Raw genomic sequence first — 21,643 nt, forward strand, 5'->3', positions numbered from 1 at the left:
TATTACTCAACATTTAGGTTGTATATAATATCAGAAAGAAAAGGAAACTAACATTTAATGGGAACTTGTTTTGGATTAGGCCCCATATTGGCCATTTAGTATGTCCTATCTCATTTCATCTTCATGGAAACCCCTAAATATAAAGTATGCTTCTCTATTTTATAAGGAAGGTAAGTAAAGCTCAAATATTGAGACTGAGAGAACCATTCAGAATCCCTCAGGTGGGATTATGGTTTCAACTCAGCTTTGCTTGACTCAAAGCTTTGGGGCTTCAGTTTCCTCACCTAGTAAAGTGAAAGAATTGCTCTAGCCCACAAGTTTTCCAATCTAGTTCTCTGGAATTCGATGACACTTTGACGGGCTTCAATGTCACTGTGCAGTGTGATAGGGAGGAAAAAGATTTACTAGGGTTACCTCCAAGGAAACTGATCTATCTCCAATTCTCTCTTTGTTATACAGTCGTGTATAGCATAATGTGCTTTCAGCCAGTGATGGACTGCAAAGAAGACGCTGGCCCCATAAGATTATAATGGAGTTGAAAAATTCCTACAGTTTAGTGACATGGTAGCTATCACAACACCATAGCATAGTGCATCACTCAGATGCTGTAAATAAACCTACTATACTAACAGTATAAAAGTGTGGCACATAGAATTATGTACATTACATAATACCTGATAATGTTAATAAATGACTATGCTACTGGCTTATGTGCTCTACTATACATTTTATCATTTATTATTTTAGAATGCACTTCTTCTATTTACAAAAAACACTAGTAGCTGCAAAATAGTGTGTTGCATTACCCTAGAAGCATTTCATACATCTCAGGTGACTGTGTCTCTAGATCACATCCTTCATTTCTCTTGCACTTGATTTAATCTCTGTTTTATTCATCATGGCTCCAAAGAAATAAGCTATGCTGTGTGTGTGTGTGTGTGTGTGTGTGTGTGTGTGTGTGTGTACTAGGCTACACAATCTCAGTTTGAGTAAGTACATTCTATGTTGTTGGAATAATGATAGAATTGCCTAATGATACTTTTCTTAGAACACATCCCCATTGTTAAGTGAATTCATGACTGAATAGTAGGGGTTTGCATTTGGGAGAAGAAAGGATTTCACTGCTTTCTTAAAAGCTGAAATAAAATCAACTAGTAATATCTGAGTCACCATCTAGCTAGCTATAAAACTCTGTCAGTTGACATGTGCAACTAAAATGTTGATTGCATCTGTATTAGGTTTTCACTCATAGCTATTTGGTGACCTTGAGAACCTCATTGTGACTTCTTCAATCTCAAACCTGTATGGTACATAATGACCATTTTGTACCTACCTTCCTAAAAATACACATGGGCCAGGCATGGTGGCACACGCCTGTAATCTTAGCAGTTTGGCAGGCTGAAGCAGGAGTATTGTTAGTTCAAAGCTAGCCTCAAAAACTTATTGAGGCACTTAGCAATTCAGTGAGATCCTATCTCTAATTAAAATATAAAAAAACAAAACAAAAAAACACACAGGTTCCAGGGGAAAGGGAAATCCTCTTCCTTCACTTAAACTCCGTTCAGCAAATTTGTATACACTCATTATTTGAGTAATAATTATTTCTCTGTGAGTGTTCTGTTGATAGTGTGTGTCATTTGATAGGCCTGCAGAAATATATCAGAATTTGCCTACAACTGCAAACAATTTCTGTTGAGCATTTATTATGAGAACATCAAGGGAAGTCAATAATCACCAAATCTAAATTTATTACTGCCTCTTTCAACCAGAATGAAAACCCTATCTTTTTTAAGTTTCAGGAGGGTATATCAGATTTGATTTAAAATATGAATCATTTAAATTTGTGGTATCTCCTTTCACATAGAATCAGAGTTCATTATAATAGAAAAAGCAAGAGAGCCTATACAGTAGCTTTCCAACATCTGGGGACATTTCAAGCTAGCAGAGTCCTGAAATATTACTTGCAAAAGGTAGAGTTCATTCCAGATTCAACAAATCAGTCAACAAATACTGTTTACTTGCATCAGTTGAATCTGAACAGGCAAAAGCTGTCATATTACCCAATTCTTACATTCTCTGGTTGCCTCTTCCATTTCCCTTTTAGATACAAGCTACTGACTTACTTTTTTTTTCAAAAGAGGAGGTATGTATCAAATTAAATAGGCAGTGAAGAAATATTCTTTAATATAAGAAGAGATTTTCTAGAGAATATACTACTGACTCTGTAAAACACTGGAAGTTAGAACTTCATTATTTTATCCATAGCATAGCTAAGGCAGATAAAAGACAAAGTTTGGGTGAGTTCTTTGAAGGTTTTATATGTAATATTTTATGTGTATTATTCTGTGACAAATGCTTTGTTACTTTGGATAAATGCATATACACTCAAAGGCAGAAAGCCCCTATGGTGTCCTTAGGACTTGTAATCCAGAAAAGGATTTGAAAGCATACTTTTGGGGACAACTTAAAGGGGATTTTGGTATGCACCCATTGTAGCAATACTATTATTTTATCTATTTGGGGACTATAAGGAGACACTTCATTTATATTAAGTCTAGATTTGTTTCAGATATTTTCATTTTTCAGGTCTTAGGTTATATTAAGCCAAAGTTGTGTACTTTGTTTATGTAACTCTCTTCTTTCTTAATTAATTATTCTTCCCAATTTCCCTTAAGATGGTGAGTTAAAGGATAACTGTTCTGATGTAAATATTTGTTGTTTTGTGAAAGTAAGAAAGAAAGCAGATATAATGTGTTTTACTTATAGAAATGACTTTATGTTTTTTAGGTACTGAATTCCTTCTTAAATGATGGTGTATATTTGATGAATTGGACCCATAGATGGCAGGATGGTACCATTTAGTTCATATTCTTAAAGAAACAGACATTGAAGAATCATCTATTCTGTTGCTCATATTCAAGAAGCAAAACACATAGGTGAAAAATAACAATAAAATAAATAACTCTGAGTCTCAAACTTTTACTTAATAAGGAGTTTTCAATAGTTGGCACATTGTCACCATCAATTATGATTTTTTAAAGCTTTTTCTTTTTGCCATGAGGGCTGATCTACACTGATCTGCAGAATAGTCTTTCTCTTTACACTTCTAATTTTCACTTTTTTTAAATGCAGAAATGCTTCAGAATTTTTTAGACAGATGATCTAGATGATGAGAAATCTCCACCATGTGCTTTATTGTATTTTTCCACATTTTTTTTTTGCTTCTATCTTAGTTGACAAGGTATACTCTAGCTAAAGTAACTTAAAGTAGTTCCACTGATGAAATCACTACAATTTCTACTTAAAAAAAAATTGTAGTCCTTTTTACAATTACAACCTAAAGCCTAAAGAGAAAGGGTTTGAAGATGACTTTGAGTTAAATCACAGGCCTTGCTAATTTCTTCAGGGCCTGAGAAAGATGTGAAAAGAGGCAAACAAGCCAGAGATGAGGAAGGCTTGTGGAAAACCAGCAGGCAGAACAAGTTTATTTAACTGAAGCCCAAGTATTGTGTCTCTGCAGGTCAGGTTCATGATCACACACAGCTACTGGACCTGCTAATGAGCAAAGTGGCCCGAGAAGACCAGCTTCAGGGCATCTAAGCACAGCAATGGTCTCATCTCCTTCCTAGAGTGGTTTATTTCTTAGCTCTTTGCTTCTTCATCCACGTATTCAACTTTAATCCATGGAAACCTATCTTCTACTCACAGTTTTCCACAGAGATCCTCTGGCACAGATCACCAATAACTGTCCAATTGTTAGGCAGAAGTTGACTTTCAGACTTTTTCTGGCCTGATGCAGCAAAGGACACTGCTGCCCCACCATCCTTCCTGAAATAGTTTCCACCCACACCTTCCACAGCACTGAACCTCCTCTGGCATCTCCATTCACACCGAATCTGCATCCTTCTAGAGGATGCTCCTCCTCCTCTATCTGCTCTTCCATGCTGACTTTATTTGTATTTCTATCCTTTGTCACCTTTTCATGTCCATATTTTTATGAGAAATCTGATTTACTCACATGATTCAAATCACCACCTCCATTCTGATGACTTCCAAATTTCCATTCTGAACTTTACATTTAGCTACCTACTGGGCATTGCCTTAAACTGGATATGTCCAAAATTGAACTTATTCTCTTCTTTCAATATCTATCTCCTTTTAAAAGCTAAAAGCCTGAATCCTTCTCTTAAGTTCTTATTTGGATTAATGTCACCCCAACTAAACATTAGGAATTATATAGCTTCCTGCAACTCCCTATCTGTTCTCTCAAATTTGGTCATCAACGCATATCTCCTAATTCCATCTCAACTCTCTCACATCTGCTCTTCTTTCTGTGCATTTAGTTTCTTTTGTTTTTATTATTCAGAGTTTTAGTACCTGGATTTGTCATCCAGATCGACTAAGAAAGTCTTTCAGAAAACGAATCTATTCATATCATTCATATCTTTCAGTGATTCTCCAAATCCAGAATAAAGTTCTTGCCCTAATCCATGCCAACTTGTCTAACCTCATATCTCAGTACTTTCCTTCTCCTTGTTCTTTAACCGTATGGAAATACCATTGTGTCTTCAAACACATTATTTCATCGCAACATGTCTTTACATGAACTGTTCCACACTAGCCATCCCCTCACTCTTTCACACCATTCTCATACCCAGGATCAACCCAATCATTTCCTTAGCTCATGTGGCATCTTCTCTATAGCTTTCCTTGAGTCATTGAAAGTTCTGTTTTGGAAAAATGAGACAATAATGGCTAAGATGTTACAATTCAGATATCAATATTAGATACTCTGGATGAGAGTCCATTCATTATCCTTGAGATTTAGGCCTCTTCCCTACCTCAGCATAGTACCATTGTCTATGTTGCAATAGATTTGCCTGTTTTCTTCCTTCCTTCCTCTCAGATGTCTGAGAACTCCTTGAGATTGGGATTCTAGGCCAAAATCTAGCACAGTGATGTGCACATTGTAGGCAGTCAATATATATATTTGACACGTTACCAGTTAATGAATTATCTGGATCTCAAAATAGAATTGTGTTGGTTCTGCCTTTACTCTTTGAATCTCCTATCCAAACTGCTACACTGCAGGTATCATATTTAATCTTGAATTACTGCCACAAAGTCTGGTTAATGCACTAAGCAAATGATGGGATTAAATTAGAAGCTAGATCTGATACATTACTTCAAGTACAATGGTTTACAATATTGAATGCCTTTCTTTGTCCCGGGCTGAATGATAAGTGTATGAAATGAAACATCCCCAGTAGTTGATATCTTGAAAGGGGGTTGTTATTATTACCCTCCATTTTCAAATGAGTTAACTGAAGATTTGGATTTTAGGTAACTTACATGAAGGCACACACAACTGATGTGTGAGGCGTGTGATCAACCAAGACCTACTTGACTCTCACTATGTGAAATGCACACATACCCCCATTCACACATTCTAAAGTGTTGTGTTTTCTTTATGATCATCTTAGTTATGACCTGCAACTTTCCATTTATCTTTTTGATGATCTGGAAAATGTGAGTTATTACAAGCCAGAAGTAGATTGTAATAGTTGTAATAGTCTCAGGGTTTTTCCTAAGTAGTTTGAATGAACAGCTGATTCCTAGTGGCTACCACTTTGTTGGAGTTTGAGTGCTTGCTACTAATCAGCATTATAGCAGGTAGCCCACACTGCCAGTTACCCTGACTTTGAATTATTAACTGTTCAAGGACACAAGTCACAAAAACATGAAAATTTTCTTATTCAAAACATATGCCAAACAACATCATCTATACAGATGGTGGGTCCCTTGGTGTCTACCTCCTTTTCCCTGAACAAGAATTTGGGCAAGTTAACATTACACACCCCATAACCTATAGAAAACATTGACCTGTAACAAATGATAGAGGTTGTTTAGAAGGTCACAGGTCAATGTTGGATCAGTTTAGGACTTGTTTCTAGTGTTGGATCATTTTTCTAAAGGTTGAGCACTTTTCTCCTTCAGAGACTTTGAAAATGTGAGAGGAGTTCTTATGGAAGAAGATGTGGACATTTATTTTTAAAATAAATTTTCATATATTATATAACATCCTAATTATTAAAGGAAAGTTGATAAAACCTACAGAAAGGACAATTATTTTATACATAGAGATTTACGTTTTGAAGAGCATATTGTAAATGATAGAAATTATCTCTGACTTTCTTGATGGTTTTATGTTCATAAAGAGTGAAGTGTATTAGTTAAAAGCCTGGACTCTGCAGTCAGACTATCAGAATTCAAGTTTTCACTTTGTCACTTACCAACCACTTGGCCTTTGGCCATATTTATATTCTCTCTGTAAGTTTCCTTATCTGAGAGAGGGGAATTGTAGAATCTAACTTTAAATTATGTGAGAATTAAACAAATCCACATGAAGAAATTAGAATAGACCCAGAGTAAGCTAACAAGTGTTGTTTGTAATTACAGTGATATTGCCTTGTATCTCTGGAGGTTGCAAGTACACATTCTGCTGCTGAAACACAGTTTACTCCTTCATTTACTCATTAATCCATTAATTCAACTATTTAGTGTTTAATTCATTTATTCACTAAATATTTACTAATCACCTATTAAATAGCAAGCACTGTGCTTGTTGGTAGGGGAGATAAAACTGTTTATCAGACATTGATTCTTCTCAAAGAACTCAGGGTTTGGCAGAAAGATTAAAACTATACAAAAATAACAGTTGGGGTAGGGATATAGCCCAGTGCTAGAGTACCTGCCTGGTGTATGTGAAGCCCTGGGTTTAATCCCAGCACCACAAAAAATAAATACAATAATTATTATAGTACAAATAGAAATGCTTAGTGCAATGAGTACTTCAAAGGTGCATATGAGAGTTCTAAATAAATAGGAATTTCATCAAATATCATGGCTATGTTTGTAACTTCATACAAGATTTGTACATTTTGACTTTATTAACAAAATTTAAAAAGAAGTTTACTGGCGTGTACTGCATCTCAATGGACAGAAAATCAGTGGTAGAGATTGTGAGATTCCATCCTAAATATTCCACATTTAGAAGCCTTTTGGCAGCATATTATTTTCAGATGATAATGTTAAGGTTGTTAGAATAAAATAGTCATTTTTAAATAAGTGACATTTGTTCTTAATTTGTCACATTCATTAATACTTCAGTTTTGAAGAATCAGGAAGTGATTTAGAAATTTAAATAGCAAAAAGTTAATATGTTATAAAGCCTTAAATTTTTTTAGCCTTTTAAATTCATTGATTCTTTTAGGCTCTTGAATATTTAAACTATGTAAAATATTAATAATATACCAAAGAAGTATCAATATTTATATTAAATTGGAATTCATACTGTTTTATAACATCTTCAATGGTTTCCCTTATTCATAATCATACTAAGTAAATCATTTTCAAGGACGACACTAGAGCAAGCATATTACACTATAGTTATTGCATGGCAAACAATGTCTTTCAAAATTTAACATTAAGAAATATCAAGCTAAAATTTAAAAGAAAACCCTGTGATATAAACTCATATATTTTATTTCATATCTAAGACATGGCAATTCAAAGTTCATAAATCATGAAACTTACGATAATACATTTCCCATAGTAGGAACATTATATATTCTATCCCTGTTTCTACAAAATGGAAAAGATCATTTCTGTGATGAACTGCAGAGCATGTGTATTTTTCAGGGATAGCTTACTATCACAGGATGCTGATATAAATATACACGTCAGGTTACTGTAAAGTATTAAAGATAAATAAAAGGGTAATTCAGATAACTTTGTGGGATTGAACAGGGTGCTCTAGTTTTCTCTGAGCTTTTTAAGAAACACACACTTTGAAAATTAGAAATATTTTTATAGTTGCAAACATTTTTTGCTTACTTGGCTTCTAAAACACACTAAAATTAATTGATGAGGAAAACAGTATCGGGTTCTCTCCCTTTAACAGGTCCTTGTATTTGCTCTCTTATTCATTTCTAGTTTGCAGGAACTAGCACACACTAGCAATGAAATATTTGTTTTAGTGAGCTCTGAAGCTATATTCCAAAATACAGGCTTGAGTAAAAATGTTATCTGTATGGATTAAATATTTTGTCCACCATTACTTACTTACTATTTCATCTTATTTATGGCTTATGAAATTCTGGCTATCCAAAGATGAATGTCTAAAGAAAACTAACCAAGAGTAAAGCAAGCCATAAATAATTTATGCTTCAAGATAACACATTTTAAAAAAAAACCCATAATACAAACAAAACCCTATTAAAGCAGCTGTCCTCAGTCAGAAGTCACATTTCTGTTAGCCCTATTATTTATGTATTTTTTTTCCTTAGCGCTAAGATATTTTTCTATGCACATGTAGACTCCTATAGGAATTACAAAATTTCACATGTCCCTATTGTTTGGGGACAAGGTTTTCTGTGTGTAAGGGATGTGTCACATCAGAATGAGTTCTACAACGTACATTCCACTCTTAGGTTTCATCTATGCCACTGTAGAGGCGCTGGGAGGCCCTGGGAGCACTTCTTCAGCACTGTATTACTTACGGTTAAGAGGCAGGCTCGCATTGGTTGTGCCGAGCTTGTTGGCAGCCACACAAGTATAGTTGCCGAAGTGCTCCTGTGTCACGTTGGTAACAGTGAGAATGGATCTTGTGCTAAAATTTTGAATAATAATTCCTTGTTGGCCATTGAAGAGCCTAGAAGACAAAATAAAGTCTAGGTAAATATGTATCGTGAACATGAGTTTCACATTTACCTTACATGGGGTAGGTATGCCAACCCATCGGCAGTTTGATAACACTGAGGTTAGCGTACAGATGATAACAATGTAATCATATTTTCCTTACATTGGTAGACTGGAAGGAGGAGAGACTGCCTGACAGTTTCGGACTGTTCCTGTGGGATGATTTGTGCTACATAACAAACAGAGCTTGGATATCCACAGGCCGCGTTGATGCACTGTTTTGTTTTATAGGAAATTAAACACAGCATAGTGATAGTAACTCATCTATTAAGGTCAAGACAGAGAAAAAGGAAGTAGATAAGAAGATGCCACTTAAGTTAGAAACTGATGGTTTCTAGGCAAGCTGGTTAGCGTGTGTCTAGGCTGGTTCAGGTAACATAATTGGGCAAATCTCATGAAACTTAACCTTCCAACTATGATATGATATTCTAAGACCAAAATCAACATGATTTTACTATTGCCATGGGACACCCAGATGGACAATTTCCTGGGTGGACATTAAACCTAGGAAGAGACAGTAGTATAGTGTTTAAAAGCTGAGTCACATCTTTACCATGTTTTCAGAATGTGCCCAAGAAAGTGCTTAAACCTCTCTGGGCTTCAATATGAGATTCAATTTAACTTGATTCTACCCTGACTTACTCAACAACTTCTCTCCACACTAAGCACCAGAGACCCTTATTCTCAAGTAGCATGGCTTCATGTCAGCACCTGTCATATCCACTCATTCTTCGTCTTCTTTCTTAATCTTCTCCCTGTCTCTTATACACTTTCTCTCTCTGCCAGCTCCCTCCTAGGCAGCCCCACCTTAAGACCTGTCTCTTTTTTCTTGTTTCTCCTTAAATGACTCTTCCTTCTCTGTATTCTTTTATTGCATTGTTCCCTCCAGCAGCTTCCATGTAAATAAGGTGTATTTTTTTTTCAAAACAAAAAATTGAATTGTTTTAAGCTCCTGTAAAGGTAAGACCATGTGAATATAGTTTCTCTGATATTTGAATCATACCTAGTCCTTTATAGTGGTATTTAGGCACAAAGTAGCACAAAGGCCAATAGAGTCCAGGTGATAGTCTCCCAACACAGGTGTTATTAAGTTCCTCTTCAGTGGCCTCTTTAAGATGTTTTCTCTCTAAACATGAATTCTTCTGCAATGAGGAGGCCAATGAGATGTTAACTTTTCCCTGACTATTCCTAGATTTATTGTGAAAGAGACGTACTGATGACAATATGGGCTATGTAAATTCATAGTACAAATGTCATGCTAGATTACCCTTTTCATTCATTGTGTTCAGTTTAGTACTAAACAAAGATACTAATAAATGGCATCCCCTGAAAGTGTAAGGAGAACTCCTTTGCCATGTGTTATGTAACTTGCAGCTGGATTTAGATAAAATATACTATAGTTAAATTCAGATTAAAATAAGTAGTCATACTTGACTACTCTGGGAATAACTTATAGTTCATATAATAGCTGAATCTGACTTATTGAAAACGTAAATTTTAATCAGATAAACAGAACTTTGAGTTGAATAAATATTGAACAAAGTTCAGCTTAAGCAATAAATCTAATGATCCACAACTCTGATAAAAGAAAATAGGGCATCAGATATCATGAGTCTGGCAGCTTTTTCTCCTCTTTCTTATATTTCAAGACTATAAAACTTTGCTTTAATGTCCCACAGCATTTATTGCATAATTTTGTGCATTACGTTAATAACTTTGTGTCTAAGAAGTATACATCAGGCATAAAAATCATAGTTTTGTTGTCCTGCCAGCTTAAGCATTATGACTCAAGTCAATTTGCCAACATTTCTGTTATAGATACATTCCAGAGGACTTAGGAACCCTCTTGAAAGCTAACCCCTATTGTGCTCCATCTCTGAAAAAACAAGATTGCTGTGGTGCTAAAAAATTTAGAAGGAGTTGACCAGATCTTCAATGATTAGACTCTGGGTCTAGCCCAAAAACTCAGACACTCCATCCTGCTATTGGCTTATTCTCCTAATGGTTCTTTCTGAGTTGGATTTTGATTCCCTGCCCTTAAACATATCTGAAGGAAAAGCTTCAGATGTTGCTGAGTCACACAGTGCATCCATGCTCTGTTTGGGAAAGCCTGTTTTGGACCTCTGGCCAGCAGTACTGTGTGTTTCTTTAACCAAGTGTCAGTTAGGGCTCCAACCCCAGCTAGTCAGATCAGCCACACAGGTGATTATGGGCAACAAAAATGAAAAACATCTTCCTTGGAGGGTTTTGTTTCCTCAGGGGAACTACCTGTCTGAGATTATCAGAGAAGTCCAAAGCTTACCTATCAGAGAAGTTTAAAGCTGACTCCTCAGACATCACTCAAGACCCTACTTTTACCTGCTAGAGGACTGGGAGGGCCTTTGCAAAGCTGACTGTGAGGGAAAGTGACTTCTGAGATGATGTACATCTCCAGAGGATGTACTGTAATTTTCTTGAAAGGATCTGGGTTTGGGACTTTCTTAAATATTCAAATCAATTCAGAAAATATCCATTCCATTGTTATAAAGATGAGTTCTATGCTGACTGATTAGGGACTAGACAGGCAGCACATGAACTCTGCCCTTGAGAAGGTCAAAGTCAAGCAGATGAGTCAGACATGGAAAGAGGCATTTACTATAGAGAAACACACCCACCCTGAGTTATTGGTTGTAGAAATTTGAGCCACACCTGGAAGTAGGTATGTCCTTAATCTGATTAAAAGCACATAATAAAAATGTTCTTTAATTGATGACATTTCTTTTTGAAACAGATTATTCCAAGATAACTGTCAGTAATGATACTTTCTACAAAAAGAATCATTCTCATATTGACTTACAGAATGAAAGATGCTGTCCTATAGCCTTTTATTTTTTTTTCTAAAAAAAAATGTTTTTTTCTACTGAGTTAGGAGTTAGACATGGTATCCCTTTCTCTAGCAGCATGTGGTGCTTACTTGGAAATACCTGGTCACTCTTCTTTGTTGCATCTTCACCACAGGGAATATGGCTATAGATCCTTCTATTACTGTAGACCCTGCTGTCCTCTGCTTTCTGACACCAATAGAAGTTTGTCTCCATATCGAGGACCATTTCTCTTTTTCTTCCTTTGTCTTTTGCCAATGTCTCATAAATCTGTAAACTGCAGGCTATTTGCTTTGCCAGCAGATCCTGCCAGCTCATAAGTGACACAGCCCGACCCACTAACTAGCTCTGAATTAGAATAGTCCCCCTATATTTTTTAGTGTCAGTCAAAAGTAGCACAAGGAAAGCATACTAATTACTAGAGATACTACATTTCAGACTCATGAAATGCTTACAGTCTTAATCTCCTGCAGGCTGTAGTTATCAAGGATGACCAGAAGAACCTATAGCAACATCACTATAGAAAATCTGACCACATAGCCATGAGTACCAATTGTTAAGATTGCAAAAATAAATGGAGAAGCTGCTCTGTACCTTATTCATTTTATATATAAATCTAGCTTCACTCAACATTTTGGGATTATTGTTCCCTATCTGTCTTTCTGGGTCAGGAATAATAATAAACAATATAGGCTCTGCATTATAATTATATTTCTAGTCTTTTCAGTGTGAGGAAGAAGGCTTTCTATATGTGGAAAATGGTAGTTGTTCTCAATACACTATGGCTGGAGTTATCTAACACTAAAAAAAAAATTTCAGCACTATACCCCCAAAATTTTCAATGTTAAGATTATAAGAAATTGACATTCAGAAAACATGTAAGCATTTTCAATTGTATATATCAATTAAACTTCACAGCGACTCTAGAATATTGGTGCTATGTAGTCCTGTTTTAAAGATGAGGAAACTGAAGTTTAGAGAGATGAATCTAATTTATCTTTTACCATCTGGTAATTAGCAGGTTGAAATGCAGGTCTTCTGACCATGGGATCCTCTCACAACAGCAGTTAGTCTTCAAATCACAAGGAGTAAACATGGATATTTGAAGTTTTGAGTATTTGCATTTGGAGATAGAAGTCAGAAATCTTGGTTCTTTAAGAAAATTGATTCGGGGCAGAGAAAAAAAAAATGGATCTCAATAGCCAACTTGTGTGTGGTATCTGTGCCAAGAAAGTGAGGTTCCATCCAAGGATTGAGCGTAATGGGGTAGAAAGTCAAACAAACAAAAGGCTTCAATTCAGCTAGCTATCTGGATGAATCTGTCAGAGGCCTCATGACTACTTGGTTTTTAATTATGTCTTATAATAAAGCTTTTCAAAGTTGCTGTCATTAGCCTCTAGGGAGTCAGTTTTTTGGGCTTCTTGAAACCTGAGATGAGAAGCACAAAATGGGTTTTCCTCTCCTTTCTCCTCCATTTCCCTCCCAGTCCACATACCCTATGCATCAAACCCTATTATGGTTTGCTTCCCTTCCCCAGGTTCACTAAATATTTGCATGGTGGAACATCTCACCTCAGTGTGGATACTCTGAATGTAATCAAGAATGGCAAAGAATGCAACCTTAATTAGGGGATAAGAATGCAATATTCTAGAATAATTCTAAAATCCTGTCTAAAGTTCAAGTTCTAGTGATGCTGTAGAGTGACTGCATTGTGTCTGACTTGGCCAAACCATAAGCATAATATCAAATACTTTTCTTTCTAATCTTATTTCAGTTCTAAGATTTCATATATCTGTTGATTTTTGATTAATGTCCATCTTCCCTATTAGAGTGTAACTCCTTTATGGCAAGGTTTCTAAAGGGTTTTGCTACTTGTTGTATTCGAAACACATAGTATAATAGTGTTGGGCACTTAATAGGTAGGGACACAGTGAGTGCTGCATGCTTGACTCTCCATGTATTATGCTATTACATATTTTAATTCTTAGTTTTTTCATTTATGAAATGGGAAAAATGAACCCAGTAGCAAAATGTTAATGTAAGAATGTTTTAAAAATATATAATGTGTAATATCTATGCACATATATATCAAGTGCGGGAGGCACTAGATTATGATAGGTGATATTATTGTTCGATGATAGGGTCTGTTTCTTAGACAGAACAGATACATTTCCTCTCAGATGGCAGCCAAATATTAAATAGTGAGCATACAGGAAATTATTTTTAAAGAAAAGATCTGGAGAGTGACTGAAAAGATCATGGCATCATGATTCCAAGATGTGCCAAATTCAGTAACAATTACATGCACATTATCAACCTCATCTAGACTTTTCACAGATGTGCAGGGTAGATAACAGAAAAATAAGAGTAAAAAGGGGGAGGAATAAGAACTGCTGGAAACCAGAGAGAAATGAAAATTTATGTGAACATGCTGCTATAGCAACCTATTGGTTTATTGTGTTGCTTGATACTTAAGGCTTGAAAACAATATGATATCATTTATTCCTAGGAACAGACTGAAGAATATCATGCATCGCTGTCTTAGCCCCAAGGGGTATCTATCTTTAGTTGTGCATTTGAATAAATTAATGTTATTATAATACATTAGGATACTTTAATGATTCTAGACTTTATTAAGCTATTTAAAATGTATGTCTTGTTTATTTTATCAATTTTAATGAAATTCATAATTTTAGATAAGAGACTTTTGGACTGCTTTACTTGTGACAGTTTGATTCACAGAGGGAGGATCATCCCTTTTAACCCTACATCGAATAAACAAAGGCTGCAGTGCAGGTGACAAGCCGCCCCTGACTGCGGTGAGTTCCCGTATCCCTGACAACCTGGCCTGCAACTGAATTTCTCCCCTCTGCTTGAACTGCTTTTCTAATATCAATATGTCCACGGTTTTAATGTCAAATTTCGTCCCACAGAATAATAACACAACCATTTTGGAAAGATTACATTTACAATAAAGGGAGACAGAATTGAGCGACAGAATCCACTTTCCTTTCCCCAAACATATGCTGGGTTTACAATGTCCCACAGTCTAAAGTGACAGGATCTAGCTGTGTGAATACTTTGTTTTCCATCTGAGACTGAATTCAAATAAGAATGTCTCTACTTTATAATTATTAAGAGGCTATAACTCATTCTTTCAACATTGTGTGTTATTCATGCTAAATACTATGTTAGGTGTTGGGGTGTTGGGATGGTGAACAAAGAGAAACCTCACTCCCAGGTAAGAGTTTAAAAGTGAGCTGGGACAAGTAAAAGAAGCTGAGGATGGTTTAATAAGTGCCTTGATAGAGCTACCTCCCCAAATAGACAAGGCTCTGAGTGGCATTCCTGGAGAAGGGAGCATCAGCACGGAGATTAAAGGACTAGTCAGTGAAGGCAGACAGCTCAGGGGAGCCAGGGATGGGAATGTGTGGAAAAGTTCTTAAGCAAAGGGGTCAACATGTGAAGAGGCATGAAAGAAAGCAAGCATGTGCAATTTGGGAACTGAAACTCTCTCACTATGGCCATGGTTCAAGTTGTGAGGTGCAAAATAACAAGATTCATAGCTAGAGAGGTAAACAGGGGCTACAGTGTGAAGGCCTTCCATGCCACATTCTGTGCTGTTAGAACTCTGTCCAGGGACAGTAAAGAATTATGAACAGGCCTCATGTATAAAGTGATAGGGTCAGATATTTATTTGTAATGATCACTAAATTTTAAGAAAGCAACCAAATTCCAGGTGTTTACTGGTGGACTCTATATACAATATTAATACCTGGATTCTAATCTGTCCTAAATCAAACTCATCATGGTTCTTCCCACACCATTTTTTCTTGTTTCAGCCTCCCTCATGGACTCACCATTCACTGTATTGTTTGGATAAAAAGCTGAAATTATGTTCAAATTATCTTGCCCCATCTAAATGGTTACTAAAATAAATAAACACTACCACTTCTCTCTCTTGCTTTATAGTTGTACAGCCTGTACTCCAGTTTGAGCTTTATTTTTACCTCTCCCATCCATTCCCCCAATTGCCTCAAGAAACATTCTGATAGGAACTGCATTGTTTACTACTTTGAGAAACCCTTCAATAGCTTCTAAATGCCACAGAATCCAGTCTGAATGCTTTACCACATTTCAGACTGTTCAAGCCTTTCTCTAAGGTGCCTTGCTAGTCTTACTTCTTATTACACCTGAATTCATATGTTGCATCCTAAGGCATTAAAAAAAATCTCTATACAATTCTCACTTGAAATTGATCATGTTCTTCCCTTGCCCATGATTATTCTCAACCTCTTGTAATGGTTAAAAGTATTATTCAACATTTGGTGTCCAGCAAGAAAGCTACCTTTGTCCTGAAGCATTCTTTAATCCTCTGATTTGAGCTGAAGGGACTCTTTCTTTCTGCGCACTTTCACAGGACTTGACTAAAAATTCCCTGAGGATTTTCTAAATAAGTGCTTATTTCATTTTGTTGATTCTTACGACAAATTCTAAACTCTCTAAGTCAGGGAATGCAATATGGAGTTGGTCCACTTCCCTCTTTGCTTCACTGGCCCAGATTTTAAACATAATAATATGCATTTGTATCTCATATGGACATGTGCTGTCCAATTTCCAGTTGAGGAAATGCTCTGAGTTGCTTTGCATATTTATTCTTTACCTCCATGAACTCCACGGGAATGATGAGACTTGTACTGATAAGACACTGATGGTTAAAAGGAATGAAATACCATCAGAATCACATTACATTACATTACATAACATTACATAAAAATACACTAAAAATGCCTGATCCTTCAATGCAGGAACTTATTTGCTTTTCAAATTTTTCAAATTATCTCACAGATGATAAGTGCCCAAGGCATATTTGTTGAATGAAGAAGTAAAATCATAAGTTAGCAGGAAATTTTTCTTTTCTTTTCTTTTTTAGACCAGGTCTTACTTACTATGTTGCTCAACCCATTCTCTTTCCTCAGCTTCACAAGGTGCTGGAACTAGGGTGCTTGTCAGAGCACCCAGCCCAGGAAAAATACACCCTTCTAAATCAATACATGTAACTTCTAACTCTGGTAAGAATGATCTTATACATGAAAAGGTGAAAAGAGAGAGACAGATAGAATATATTTCTTGTTCCTTCTGTATAATCAAAGTTGCAGTGTAAAATATAGGAGACATCCTGACATGGAAATCAGAAAATTTTATTTACTTCCCATTCTATTCTTAGGGATAGCTTATTCCTTAAGTATAAACTGGTTGGAATTATGCAAGGAATGGGTGAGATATGTAAGTATGTTGTAAGATTGCAAAGTCAGCAAGTAGGGTAAAAGTTGCATGCTGTTAAAATTGCCTTTGAAAAGTTCTTAAATGTCTTATTTTAAGCTACCATACTTTATAACAGTCTCCAAAATGGAGAGCAAAAATCCTAAAATGAGTAGAAAATGATGTGTTAGAGTTTGAGAAAATAACAAGGGTTCATTTATACTGTAATTTTATCTCATTTTTATAGTTTTGTATACTGTATGGCATTTAACATTTATAATATAGTAGGATACAAATAAGTAAAAAAATTAGAATGTGTATATTCTTAATTTTCCTAAAATTAAATTAAATTAAATCTTATTCATAGGTATACTCTAAAAAGCGTTGCTGACCACTGTTTGTCCATTATTGAGGAGCAGATGACATTGTTGTGTTGTTTTAGAACTATGGTATTAAATATACACCTTCAATGTTAGACTCTCACAAGGAAGGGAGAGATGCATACACTATTTGAGATATATCAGAGTGAGGAGCACCTGAAAGAGCAGCAAGGTATGGACCTCCCATCATGTGTATTTTTCCAGCTTAGGTACTGAGTAAAACACCAAGTTGTGCTCTGTATGGTACTTTACATGTTTATCTTCTCATGATTTTTTTTTTTAATTCCTCTCTCAAGTAGCACCCCAGGTGTGAAGAGTTGATTCTTTGTAAGTGAAATATACAATGCAAACATTTTGCAAAGCTACCATATATAACAGTGTTTTGAAAATCCTAGTGCATTATACAAATGTGATGAGTTCATAATTTTTGCGGGGGAGGGTACCAGGGGTTGAACTCTGGGGCACTCAACCACTAAGCCAAGTCCCCAACCGTATTTTATATTTTATTTAGAGACAGGGTCTCACTGAATTGGCTTAGCGCCTTGCTTTTGCAGAGGCTGACCTTCAACTTGTGATCCTCCTGCCTCAGCCTCCCAAGCTGCTGGGATTACAGGTAGGTGCTACTGTGCCTGGCATGAGTTGATAATTTTGACATGAATAAAATACATGAGAAAGAGGATAACTGAAGACCCAAAGAAATATTTTAATTCATTCTGCTGATTTCCTTAAAAATTTAATTAGAGAAGACACTCTTTACTAAATTCCTTCAACAGATGAAATTTATGGACTGCCTAGACAGTAGGCAGGAGGAGTCGGGTGCAGTGCAGTGGTGCCCACCTGTAATCTGAGCACTTGGGAGGCTGAGGCAGGAGGATCACTAGTTCAAAGTCAGCCTCAGCAAAAGCGAGGTGCTAAACAACTTAGTGAGATCCTGTTTACAAAAAAATACAAAATAGGGCTGAGGATGTTCTCAATAGTATAATGCCCCTGGGTTCAATCTCTCAGTACTCCCTCAAAAAAAAAAAAAATAGAGTAGGCAGGAGGAGAGGAATGGTCACTGACATAATTATGATATCTCACATTATTACCTCTGTAAAGCCAGGAATAAAAAATCATCATTGTCTGACATGAAATCTCACATTCACCTGGTCATCTATGTGGTTGGTTGTAGGTCCTGTCCAGTCTATATACTGTCTCCTGATATATATTATGTATGTTTGTTCATGCAGGCTTTAAATACATAAGTATCTTACCCTTTTCACCATGGTAAATTAGAAATAGTTATGACATTTTCTCTAAAAGTTTTGTAAAGAATGATTTATAAATGCATGGACTAAATTTGAACCATGCTACTTAAAAAGTCAAGATAGTATACTTGCCATACTATCAAATGCACAAGATTTCATTTTTAAGATGCATGTTAGTTTTTGACTAATACATTGATAATTTTTAATGTTTTATTATGTTTTTCATTCATAAGAGAAATTTCTATTTATGGTATTTATAACTTTTGCATCCCTATCTTGAATTATGATGAAGGATTAGAAAAGAAGCAGTGTTGAAATTAATTTCCAAAATGCATTGCTATAATGGGCCCTTTGTGTAAGATCAGGCAAAGTGAATAAAATGATATTTTAAATTTAATTATTTAGTTAGCATTTTATTTTAATTGATGAGCAATTATTGTATATATTGGGGGCTACATTGTGATGCTTTCATATATTTATATATTGTGGAATGACTGAATCATATCTGCCTCATAAAAACTGGGAGCAGTTAAACTGGCCATAAGGAATCAGAAAGTGTAGCTTTCCAGGTGTCAGGTTTGAATTTCATGAAATCAAGAAGAGGAGGGAATTCATCCACATAAGCATATAGCAACATTTTGATCTAAGACAAGATTGTGATTCTGACTTCACAAAGTGATACATCACTCCCTCTTTTGAAGTACTTTTTGTCATGTCAATCCATTACAATGTATGGTTTAACCTTAATCCCACTAGACTGTACTGTTATTAAGCAATAGATTAATTTGATTTTATATCATTAGAGACTTTTTTGGCTTAAAATTACATTGGATGTTCTAGAATTGTCCTTTTATTGCATATAAGGAGTATATTTCTTCTTATCAACCTTCTCTATTTTCAAGAGAAAAGGTTAAATTTTTGGCACTCCTTATAATGGATCGCCAAACTCTGATTTTACTAATCCTAAAATGTATAGACAGCGAAATTAAGACTACTGGGCCTGTCGCTGCTAGGTATGCTGAAAGAGATTAAAGAGTTAAATAATAACTACCTTATTCAAAAGAGTAATATTTTAATAATGACCATATAAATTTAGTCAGTGTCAAAATGCTTATATAAACAATGCAATAAACTAAATCAAATGTCTGATATTTCTAATATGAAAAACAATTAGTTTATAATAGAGATACGTTAGGAACTATCTTTGAAGATGGCATCCAATAATTCTTATCTCTTGATATTCATGTCCCTGCATTGTCCCCTCCCCCACTAAAGAGAGTTGTCCTGTGCAGCAATAAGACATTGCATATAAAACACAGCATGCCTCTGTGACCAGGTCATAAAAGATAAAGCAGCTTCTACTTTGCTATCTCTGGAATCACTAATTCTGGAGGAAGCCCATTGCCATGTTAGGAAGACATTTAGGTAGCCTTATGAAGATATCCACATGGCAATTACCTGAGGTCACCTGCCAACAGCTATCACCAGGACTAGGTTGCTGGGCATATGGGATGAACTCACTGAGAAGCAGATCCTCTAGCCCAAACCAGGCCTTAGTATGGCCAGCGGCATGTGGTTTCTTGATGGCAACCTTCTGAGAGCCCCTGAGCCATAACCATCAAGTCAAACTACTCCTGGATTCCTGACCACAGGAACTGTTAATCTATTATATTTAAGTTTATTTTGTTAATTAGTGATAGATAACTAACAATGACAGCTGATACAAGGGAAAGAATGTGGGGCTGGCTGTGAGGTTGACAAATCTAAAATGTGTTTTGAAAGCAACTTAAGGTGAATGCTCTTGGACTGGTTATTTTAACTCCCCTGTGTCTTAAATTTTTCATCAGTAAATCTTAACTCATAGAGGTGTGTAGAATAAATGAGAAAAAAGAATTCAAAGACCTGGAAAGTGTTTTTTTTCTCCTTAAGAATATAGTTCTTTCTTTTCTTTAAAGTGGGCTTAATTTTATAGAGTTTCTTTTTTAAAAGGGTTTCAAGCTTATTATTTTCAGTACATAGAAAATGGACTTTACAGGGTGAAGAACTGCATGCAAAAAAGGCTAGGGATGTCCAGGATCAGCCTCTGTTTTCTGTATATTTGGATGAAATTCTGACTTTGAAGAACTTGATTTAAGATAAATATATATTTATAAACATTTCCTAACATGTAAAAAAAAAGTGAGGTAAATTATTTTTGACTCTTCATGTAAGCTCACAGAGGTGTGTAGAATAAATGAGAAAAAAGAATTTAAAGACTTTCAAAGATCTGTGGGAAACAGAACTCCTCCAAAGCTTGCAAAAACTCTTCCTCCTTTTGACAGGGTCTCTGACAGCATCTCACTCCTGGACAGGGTCTCAAAGGTCAAGAAGACAACTCTGAAATGTGTTGTATCTGTCTCTGCCATGTGTGCACTTGATTCCATTTTTTCTGTGTCCTTGACTAAATAAATGGGGAAGTTGTGAGTATCTGTATAAGGAGTATCCTAGTTTGCAAACCTATAATCAAACTGAAATGCCTATACCTTTGGTATTTATCATTGGCATTTCCAATTATTTTTGATAAACTCTGCAGAGCCATGACCTACACTCAGTGCCATAGTAGAAGGGTTTAATCCATGGGTTCCTTTGCAAGATTTCCTAGATTTAAATCGCAGCTCTGCCACTAATTGTAAAAACTTGTACAAATGACTTAAAAATATGGTGTGTTTTGTTTTCCACAAGCAAAATCTAATAAAAATAATAGTATATTTCTCATCAGTTTGTTATGAGAATAAATGTTAATATTTGTTAGCAACTTTGAATACTAGCTATACAAATAGCAATAGATAGTTTTTCCTTTTGATGAAGTAACTATTTGAATAGCCTGGAACTTGATGGTGAATCCTTAGGGAATATAGTCACAACCATTCAGCAACCAGACTCCTTCTCTCTACATATACTTTGCTTTACAATAGTTTGGAAAGGAAATTATTTATAAATATTTGAAAATTTGAATAATTCCTTATATAAAACTGAGAAAATGATAAATGCATATACTTCACTCAGAACTGAAAATATGTTTGCCTTTCAAAAGTGCATCTGATTTTCACAGCTGCTGGATTTTCCCTAGGTGTGTGAGTGTGTTGGGGAAAAC

The 21,643-nt window shown here is 35.6% G+C and overlaps 1 protein-coding gene across 1 annotated transcript in view; it reads right to left on the reverse strand.

The window, feature by feature from the left end:
- The window catches only part of Negr1 (neuronal growth regulator 1), a 781,331-nt gene that overhangs the window by 162,194 nt on the left and 597,494 nt on the right, over nt 1-21,643 (reverse strand). Inside the window, exon 6 of the mRNA XM_026409921.2 lies at nt 8,562-8,713. Within this exon, the coding sequence (XP_026265706.1) occupies nt 8,562-8,713 (152 nt within the window). The remainder of the gene's footprint in view (nt 1-8,561; nt 8,714-21,643) is intronic.

This window comes from Urocitellus parryii, chromosome 11 (genome assembly GCF_045843805.1).
Source record: "Urocitellus parryii isolate mUroPar1 chromosome 11, mUroPar1.hap1, whole genome shotgun sequence".
In the NCBI taxonomy this organism is placed as follows: Eukaryota; Metazoa; Chordata; class Mammalia; order Rodentia; family Sciuridae; genus Urocitellus; species Urocitellus parryii.